This window comes from Lolium rigidum, chromosome 6 (genome assembly GCF_022539505.1).
Source record: "Lolium rigidum isolate FL_2022 chromosome 6, APGP_CSIRO_Lrig_0.1, whole genome shotgun sequence".
NCBI classification, from domain to species: Eukaryota; Viridiplantae; Streptophyta; class Magnoliopsida; order Poales; family Poaceae; genus Lolium; species Lolium rigidum.
In genome coordinates, this window is record NC_061513.1 from 245,348,943 (window position 1) to 245,358,965 (window position 10,023).

Consider the following 10,023-nt stretch of genomic DNA (forward strand, 5'->3'; position numbering starts at 1 on the left):
GTTGGACGCGGAGGCGGCTAGGAGAGCAGCGGCGGCGTGAGTGTTTTTTGATGTAGGGTTTGGACGCGGCGGTGGCTAGGAAAGCGGCGGCGGCGTGGGTTTTGGTGTAGGATCGATTTGATTGGATGTGCGGTGGCGGCAAGGAGCGGCTACGGCAGACAGTTTTGTTTGTGTGTGTATTGGCAAGGCAGCGACGGCGAGCGGCGGCGGCAGGATGGGGCGGCAGCTGGCGGTGGCGGCGTCGGGCTGTTAGGGTTTGACAGCTAGAGTCGGGAATACCATGTGAAATTGTGTTGAACGATGCGTGCCCTTTCGGGTCATCGGTTGCGTGTTATATAGGTAGGGAAAACCTCCTACGTGGCAATATAAGGGAGGTACGTGTACGGTCGGAGTACTACTCCGTACACCGTACACGTACAGATGACATACACTAACAATTACGTCTTCGACAAGGTGGTTCTTGTAATCGCCTTCCCAGTGACGTGACAATGCAATTCGAGATGTTGGTTGATTATTTCAATGGTTGCGCGCATGCATGTTGCCTTGGCATTGTGATTTAAATTAAAATTATGGGTGAACTTTCGTTGGTGTTTACAGGTATATGATTTGGTATCTAGATTAATTTTCTTTAGATACCTTCATAAAATTGCAAGATTGTGTCATGAAAGAAGAAAGAGTTTGAAGATCTTAAAGATTTGCTTGCTTCTCCTAGATTTTATTTTATAGTCGCCGGAGAGAGCTTATGTATCTCTATACCATGTACTATTCACTACTACTATAAATATATCGTGGAATTGATTTTGAGAAAAAAGAATCATTTTCTTTCTCATGTGATGAAATCAACAAACTTTGGTGGATATGAAATCTTGTAAGGATCGAAACGTGCGTGACAGTGCAACCCAACGTATTTCATGTTCCTGCCTTTTCAGAATCCTGCAAATCAACGATCCCTCAACTTGAAATGGTAAGAGCTGAAAACCCAACTACCCAAACACTGATATGCACATCCTCTACAAAGTGGTAACCTTTGATTAAGATGTTAAACAAGATTTACAGCGCATATTGTATCATCCATTCCGTCAGCAAATTAAGCAGCAGCTAACCCAATAGCACCAGTAGTACGTGCGACAGCTAATCCATCAATCTATTCTAAGGAGGCGTTCCTCCGATCCTGTCTCGCATGGCGCTTCGCCCATGCATGCACGCACGCAGTGAACCCATGTCGAATTAGTTCACACCCCGGCCGGCCGAAGATCATCGAGATGGAGCTCACCCTACAACCGCAGCTCCAAATCTAGCTCTTCCGTGCCTCCGGCATTGCCCCGGCCGCTGGACTCGTGGCTGGTTCGCATCCAGTTGTGGTACTGCGGTGGTTGCTGCTGCCTGTGGCTCGACGGCGGCGAGTCATGAACGACGAAGAGCGGCGACGTCGCCGGCGGCCGGCTGGAGCCGTACGGCAGCAGGTTCTCCGCGCAGTACTGGCTGTACTGCGCGTCTGCGATCCTCCGGTCCATCGCGTCGAAGCAGCCCTGTAATATGAACAAAAGGTAAGCTACATGTATGTGCAGCAAGCAATGCGGGCATTTCGAATTTTCATGTAGGCGGTACTTACAGTTAGATATGGCTGGAAAGACGCGTGGCCCGCCGTCGGGACGGCGGCGGGGAACGGCACCTGATGCTGCTGGTGTGTCGGCGGCGACGGAGGCATGCCGGAGCGGTATGCAGCGATCATCTGGTTCTGCATCCGGATCTTCTCGAGCTGCGCGACGCCGAGCCCGCGCTGCGGCTGCTTGGCGGCCTTCTGCTCCGCCGCCTTCTTCCCGCCGCGCCTCCCCACCCTGCCGCCAGCTTCCATACACATCTCGCCGGCACCGTCGATGCTGCTGCTCCCCATCAAGCCACGAGATATGCAATATGTTTATATACACCAGCGAGCGATGGCGACGCACCAGCAGCGACAGCTAGCCGGCGGTTTATATATATGCACGGACGCCATTGATTATTGGCGATCGTCAGACGGCTAGCTGGAGGAGGATCCGTGGAAAGATTCAGGCCGATCTGCTGCAGCGGTTTTCTATGCATGCCCGGCTTCCAAGAACGATCGCCCTCTCGCCAAGTCGGACGCCATGACTTTTGCGCCACTTGATCGTGTGATCGATCGTGCCCAAATAAAATACGGAGTTCTCTCTCACTTGCAGAAATCGCAAATTAGATTCACGCGGTCAGTCGGGGCTGGGATGTCAGCGAGTGTTTGGAAGATCTTGTGGGGGATAGCACCGCTCGTGGAGGGTGGACAATATCATAGTGACACCACGCGTTGGGTGAGGGTGTTTTAAAAGGGGATCCGCGCCTGTCGCGAGCTCCGCAATTTGGCGTCGCGCACCAGTGTCACAGCTAGCATGGATCGATGATTCGATCGATCCCATCATGCACGCGAGTTGTCCAGCCATCTTGGGCTGCCACTCATGCGTGGATTTTGTTAACAAGTCGCCAACTCGTGTAGTTGACGCGATAAATTATCTAGTGGCAGGAGACTAGTAGTTCACTAAACAAAATGGGGAGCAGGAAACGGTATCGTATCAAGATCCTAGCTTAATTACGGCCAGATCACGTATGGACTTCAAAGATACACGTTGGGTACAAACAAGCCGAACAATTATAAAAATTATAAATAGGTACTTCAACCACTTAGCGACGACTATATACACTAGCGTGAGCGAAGATATGTCGTCATTCTCGCCTCTTCATCACCGGAACCAAGTGAAACTTATCGTAGTAGAGCTTATCATAGTAGACAGATGAAAAATCGTCGTGCTAGCTAGGTCCTCAAATCGCCAACGCATCAAAGTACAATCATAGATCGAAAGAGACTGATCTAAATTCACACCAACAAACACGAAAACTGATTGGATCCTATGAAATTTGCGTAGCACGCGACTCCACGTGCCTTCCGTCTACGCTAGGACCACCACGGAGCGAGGATAGAACAACACAAACCTTATTCTGACTTTAAGATATCACTATCGCTTCACCGTGCAAAAAAAAGACAGAAAAACATCCTAAACAAGGAATATAAACCCTCTCTCCGGCAAGAGGCGTTGGTCCGCCAAATCTTAAAGCCTCAATGCCACCGGAGACCGGAGACGAAGTGAATCACCGACGGCTAGAACCCTAGATGTGTTTTACGGTAGCATCCTCCACATGGCCTCCGCCTGACGGCAGATATGCGTTGGGTTTGACGTGTCCGGATATGTTCAACGATCTGTATAGATTGATCGGGCTCAGTGCTTTGCTTGGTTAAACCGGCTCGTCCAGATTGCATCGCATCGGGGTAATCGCAGCTTCGCAGGTTATTGTACTATACTTTACTTACACTAGTAATTGTGCACGTGCCACGCACGTGTAATCGTGAGAAGGTTGTATTAAGTATCATAGCATATATTTTGTTTGCAATTTTTTTGAATTCCACCCTACTTCAGTGAGTTACATTTTTGTAGCTTTCTTCATCTACATCTTCTTTTAGTTCTAAATGCTAAACTTTGGGCCTACAGAAACCACTCATCAGTAAGCCACCAATTTAATTAAGGAAAACTTGTAGAATACTATTTGAAACAACAACCAATATATAACCATTCTTTTATCGGTGGCGTTTCATGGCACAAAATCGGATGCACCACCCAGACAAAGAAAGTTCAAGATGCAAAGGCCCTAAAAAAATAGTATACAATCGCCAGCTTCAGAGCACAAGAGCCTGACCCGAAACTTACACCTTGCATTTATGTCTGACGTTAAGCATGCCCGTAGGTCATCTTCACCCCTCTTTGTACATATAGAGCAATATAATCAAATATCAGATCAACAAGAATGTATGACAGTGAACAAAATTGTCAAACTGAAATATCAAGAAGAAAGCAACATTCTTTGTAGCTTCATTTCTGAATTTTTAAGGTCTGGTAGAAATGAATCCCTTCTTTTCCTTGTTCTCTACTGTTTCCGCATCTTGTAACTCCAGAAGTCATAGATAAAGAGGTAATTGAAATGCTTATCCTAGTCTAATATGAAACATGTGCACCAAATGTTGATGAGAATCTTTCCATCAAGGAAAACATCGCCATACATAATATGGCAATAGAAAATGCTTTTTGACCTTGCTCCGACACGGTCAAATACCGATAGAAGCTACAGCATCACCATGCACGATATGGCAACTGATAGAAGTTACACCCGAAAATATACGCCGTTTTTATGTAGGAAATAGGAATCGTTGCCAGCACATAAATGTTCATTGTTATAATAGATTCCTCAGTGTAAACGTGAGAACTTTGGCCCTTGAAACTTGGAAGAACAGGTAAGCTAAACAAGATGAGTCACGGCCTTCACGCTGCATCAAAATCCTATCCTTGTGAAGAACAGTAAGAGTTAGCCAGTGATGCACATGCCAAGGGTGGTTTAACTGGCAATGAGCGGGCACTGCAAAGACAGTCTTCCTAGGAGGCAGCTCCCCTCGTCATGCAATCCCCAGTTATCTTGAAAGAAATAGGAATACCCGTAACAAGAACCAGGAGGGCAACCAAAATTGTTCGAAGATGCTATAGCAAGTTGTGCTTCCTCCGGCCCTCACAAAGTTCATATCCACTTGGTTCTTAACCTGCTAAATTGGCATATAACACTCAAGAATTCACCGTAACTGAAAACTAATGTACAACTAACATAATATGTAAATTCGGCAGAAAAAACAGTATACACCACATAAAAATAGAATAATGATATGCTATATCATTGGTTAAACAATAAACACTCATATGATGCATGTTTAGAATTCCGATAAGCTCATGGTGGCATTCAAACACCCTGGATTTTGACCACAGCCTAGAACTGACTACATTTAGTCATTAGATAACTTCAGAAATGATTCAACGGATTGGAGATTTCACAAGAATTAATTAATTGAGAGTTTGAGACAAGTTTCACACATCATAGTGACGATATCTCACATATAATCTCTGAAATTTTCGGAGAAATGAAAAAGTGCATTCATATAAAAAAATCCAAAATATCTGACAGGTCAGCATTGTTGAATTAAAAAGTCTACGCTTCATTTTGAATATGACAACATCACAAGTCAAATTAGCATTTTCGAATAAATTAATTGGAGTTTTCTGCTAGAGTAGCATTACCAATCAAACAATCGGGAGTATACTATTTTGACTATTGCATCTCTGCTAGCAAGTGCAGACTGCGGATCAAGTGAAATGATACATGGACGAAGCTCTGTATCAAGCTGAAAGTTCTATCATCAGCTGATAAGCTCGAGGATATCCACCTTGAGAGAGTATGTATACCAGAAAATTGCGCATGCCTTGTAATTCCTCCCGATGAGCCAAAGGCATGATATCAGTTAAATAATTGTGACTTTTATTTAGCATCAACATTTACTACAGTATGAATCCTTCATTCCCATGCACGTTCAATTATTTACCACCTATCTTATAATCTTACCCTGTTTTCTCTATTCACCATTTTTAACAATAAAATCGGATTTCTCGAGGCTCTTTTCTGGGTAATAATCAATGTCATACAGTTAATCCTTTAATGTAGTCCAAAATATCATAGATTCGATGCAGACAACCTGTGTCTTGATTGCAACTCTAGTATCTACAGTTCTTCATCCTGAAAAAGACGCATGCATGTTCAGCAAACAAAATAAAATGAAAGAAGTAACGTTCTATCCTTAGTAAGCATGCCTTTTCCATGCGCAGAATGAACTATAAAGTGAACTGAGATAATACAGGCACGGGACAAACTTCAAAGTGCACAAACATGTCAATAGATACATACATACCTGATCCGTACCCGAGGGCACACCAAGACCCCAAGCAGATAAATACATTCTGCTACAGCCATACTGGCCCGACATGGTAAAACAAATTTTGGAAAACAGTACTTCTGTATTTATCTAGAAAGAACATTAATACCTCAATCTTTGTCTGTAGCCTTGAAATCTTCTTGCGATAACATACTCAAGTTTTACATGACTATGAACAAAAGAAATACAAGGATCTCTTTGAGCTAAAAGTGATCAGCTTCAGTAACATAAGCACAACCTAATAAACAATTGCTGAAGAAACAGTTAGTATTCACTATGCTAAACTCTTTGCTGAAAAAGAAATGTTTATGACAAGCCAATCTCTATTGGATTTTGTAAGTGTCATTATAAAATTCGATTGTAGCCTCCTGGAAGTCTACATGCCAATCAGTTTCAAAAATTTCCAATTCCATTCTGCATGCAAAAAATTCTTTTACATAATCCTTGAAAAATATAAGTAAATAAAGTAGCTTGCAATGGTGCAGGCTCTCTCTAAACGTTTTTGAATGATATATGCATTCAAGAGCTTCAGCTACAATATTGGACCATGGCTTCGTTATAAATATCTATCTATTATTCATAATTTAACCTTGTTATGGTTGCAAACATCAACAAGTCTCTTAGCTAAACAACCATAATTTCTGGAAAAAGAAGCACGTTATTTAAGGCAAAAGAAAAAAATGAGCAAGATGATCATGGACCGACTGTTAGTTTTTATTTATTTGATCTTGTATCTTGTAAGATGTAGCTGAGATGGAACAGGGATATAAGAAATCACTATACAACAACGTTTTCAACAACATCCTGCAATGTACATCGACTCCGTTTCCCCTAAATCAGTGCAAGTACAGTTTCAGTTTTACAGTAACCCAAGACCATCATGATAAATAAGCATATCAGATGCTAGAGAACAATATTGCCCCCATATGTGATTAGAAAATAGGATCCATGCACACTACAAATTCTAAAAGTAGAATGAGAACTTGAATACTTGATGCAAACACGTTCAGAACCAATAAATCTGGCAGACCTAAGATGTCCTACCTGTCCCGTCAAATGGCAACAGGAAAGATGGAGAGATGGCAGCCCACGGTGGCTCAAGCAGATATATGTCCAGTTCACATCACGTCTAGCCTAGGTTTTGATCTCAAATGGAGCCCACTGATAGTACAACAGGGATAATAATTAATCTTATCATTATGGCAACAGGGTAGTACTCTTAATCTATTTTTAGAGCAACACATTACACAATACCAGAATATAGCCTCAAATCCTTGCATGACAAAGTATGCCTTTGCCATCCATGTAGATGATAGGTAATCAAATTTTCAGATCTGGACATGTCAAATCAGTGAGTACATTACCACTTAATATTTGTTCTGAATGTGTTAGGATTAATTACCTCATGCTTACTGATGTAATCACCATGGGTTATACTTATACAGGAATTTGATAAACCGACACAAAGAAATTCGTACAAATTATGGTCAAATACTCAAATGGATCAATCTATCAACAATTGTTTGACACTACAGTTATTGCAGTTTCGTGCACCCCATTTAGACCTGGCGATGAATGGCCTTCCGCAACCTGCACAGCATGTACACTTCCGCCTCCACTTCCGCCTTGAGCAACCTGCCACCACCGCATCTGGACCGAAAACGAACAACATAGAAAACTAACCGCATCGGCAGTCAGCGGCTCCAAGGCGCAGCGTCGAGGTTGTCCTCCGTGCATTGGATGGGAGACGGAGATAGAGGGCTCGCTGGGGAGTTGACGTTGTTGCCTGCGTCAGGGTAAGTGGGGAACGGGCGCAGCACGCAGAGCTTGTCGTGGGGCACGGGTCAGGCGGCGTAGCATGGGGAAGAGGCAGCGCGGGTCAGGCGGTGGCACCTTGACCGGCAGTCTCACGCGGAGAGGAGGCGGCCGGGCAAGGCGGCGCTGCATGGAAAGGAGAAGGATGAGGCGATCTGATATGGGGTAGAGTCGTAGAGCCAAGGAGGACCAAGGAGATGACGGGTCAACATATGCGAGTTGTGATGCAGTTAATTTCCAAATCGTGGGCAAATTGAGCGGGCGCCACGGAATTAGCCGTGGGTGGGTGTTGTCTGCCCGTCAAACACGGAAGATATGTGAAGCGTTGGATATCTTGATTGTATGGCTGAGATCTGTTGGATGGGACTCTCTGGCTCTTTTTATATTAGTGGAGAGATACATGTGACTGCAAGTGCGCCGGCTATCGATCGGGGAGATTTGCAAGATCTCACCTGATTTGATCTCGAAGGTGGCGGGTGCATGGGTAACTCCGTACAGTTCGGAGTGTGATCCTCCTAGGACACGGGAGATGCGCGCGCGATTCACGGCAACCTTTCGCGTGCTGCGCACATCAAACGGTTGCGGGGAGCACATAGAAATGACGTATCAGAGGTTTGGATTGGACGTGTGGAACTTTGGAGATCTGGTGATCTAATTCAGAGATCACAAGAATGCACGCCCTCGATCTGTGCCTTGCAGATTCGCTCATTAGAGTAGACTAGTACTAGCTACTGCGATTTGTAGGCTTGTAGCCCTAAACTGATACTGTCCGTGTGCCTTTGAACACTGTTCTCAAATTTAATGAAATTTCATTCCAAAAGAAAATATATTGTTTGTGGGAGGCTAGAGAAAATCAGAATATTGACCGGAGAAGTATGGGAGATACAGCTGGAAAGGTAGTCATTTCACATCCACTACGGGAGAGCACAGATGTGCCGACGGCAAAATATCGGGACCGTCGGTACAGGAACCTCCGGAGTGCGGCGGTAAGGATGACCGTCAGCGTTAAACTGGCCGTCGGTACATGCTGGAGGTGCCGACACCCACCGCCGGCACATGACCAGTCTGGCCGTCGGCACAACATTTTTTTTCTTTTTTATTTCACTACAGATCTGTGCCGACGGTTACTGTTATCACCAGAATTTGACCAAGTCAGAGGTGGGCCGCGATCAAGATGGACTTGAAGAATATATATATAGAAGGAATACGTGAATCGGCCTTTTATATCAAGTTGGGCTTAATTGCCCGTGTATCTGTAACATATTAGATCGCATCTTAGTTTAGAGATAGAATCTTACTCGTGCACGGTTTAGTGCACGCCCACATTAGAAAGTCCGCTGGACTATAAATATGTATCTAGGGTTTATGGAATAAACAACAACCAACGTTCAACCACAAACAAATCTGCCTGCCCACGTTGTTCATGCGTTGCTCGTACTGAAGCCTTTTTGATGGCGAGCAACGTAGTTATCTTAGACATGTTAGGGTTAGCATTGTTCTTCATGTTACATGCTTTCGTAGTGCAACCCTTGCATGTCTAGCCGCCCTTACGCCTATCTTAGGCGTAGGGGCGGCACCCCGCTTGATCATAGTTTGGTAGATCTGATCCGTTACGATTGCTCCTTGTTCTACAAGGATTAGTTTAATATCTGCAATAGTTAGGCCTTACAAAGGGGGGGAGGATCCAGCGGCACGTAGGGTGTCGTTCGTTGGCCCTAAGCAGGATGTTCCGAGGATCAACCTCGTGTTGGTTTTTAGGCCTTGTTTAGGATCGGCTTACGATCACCGTGCGTGGCCGCGAGGCCCAACTCTGGAGTAGGACGATCCGATTATGCGGTGAAAACCCCACATCGTCGTAGATCTCATTAGCTTTACCTTGATCAAGCAGGACCACCATATATTCGGACACCCCGTCTGAATCATGGGTGGATCGGCTCTTTGAGCCGATTCACGGGATAACCCGAGAGCCGATCGAGGCTCGTATTTAACGTTTACGTGTGTGCCCTGCAGGAAACTAAGCGAGGCATCATCCACACCTTCCCGACCAGGTATAGGTCAGGTGGCACGCCCTTGTGATAAACATCGGTGCGTGCGACCAGGAGGCTTTGCGGGCCGTCGCTCTGAGGGACTAGGGCCAGCCGCAGCCCTAGTTGTTCCCGGCTCTACGGTGTTGCCCGTCTCTGCCCGCCAGTGGGTTTCTGACGTCAACACATTCTGGCACGCCCGGTGGGACCGCCTTCGACATCCGCAACATCGCCATCTACATCCGAGATGGCGGAAGACACTCCGGTCACGTACGCGGATCTGCCTGATGAGCTCAATAAGAAGCATGACGAGATCAA

General features: G+C 45.2%; 1 protein-coding gene across 1 annotated transcript; it reads right to left on the minus strand.

Annotated features, from left to right (window-relative positions):
- Positions 1 to 1,274: 1,274 nt before the first annotated feature.
- On the minus strand, positions 1,275 to 1,894 carry LOC124660845 (protein SPEAR3-like). Its single transcript, XM_047198681.1, has 2 exons — positions 1,613 to 1,894; positions 1,275 to 1,529 (listed from the first exon to the last, which is right to left on the minus strand). The coding sequence occupies exons 1-2, from the start codon at positions 1,892 to 1,894 to the stop codon at positions 1,275 to 1,277; spliced, it is 537 nt and encodes a 178-aa protein (XP_047054637.1).
- Between the last annotated feature and the right edge of the window lie 8,129 nt (positions 1,895 to 10,023).

Bases quoted from the DNA above. Each gene is read 5' to 3' on its own strand.
- LOC124660845 (XM_047198681.1), bottom strand. From the start codon at position 1,894: ATGGGGAGCAGCAGCATCGACGGTGCCGGCGAGATGTGTATGGAAGCT. The intron at 1,530-1,612 runs GTAAGTACCGCC...TTCATATTACAG, and splicing joins CTTTCCAGCCATATCTAACT to GGCTGCTTCGACGCGATGGA.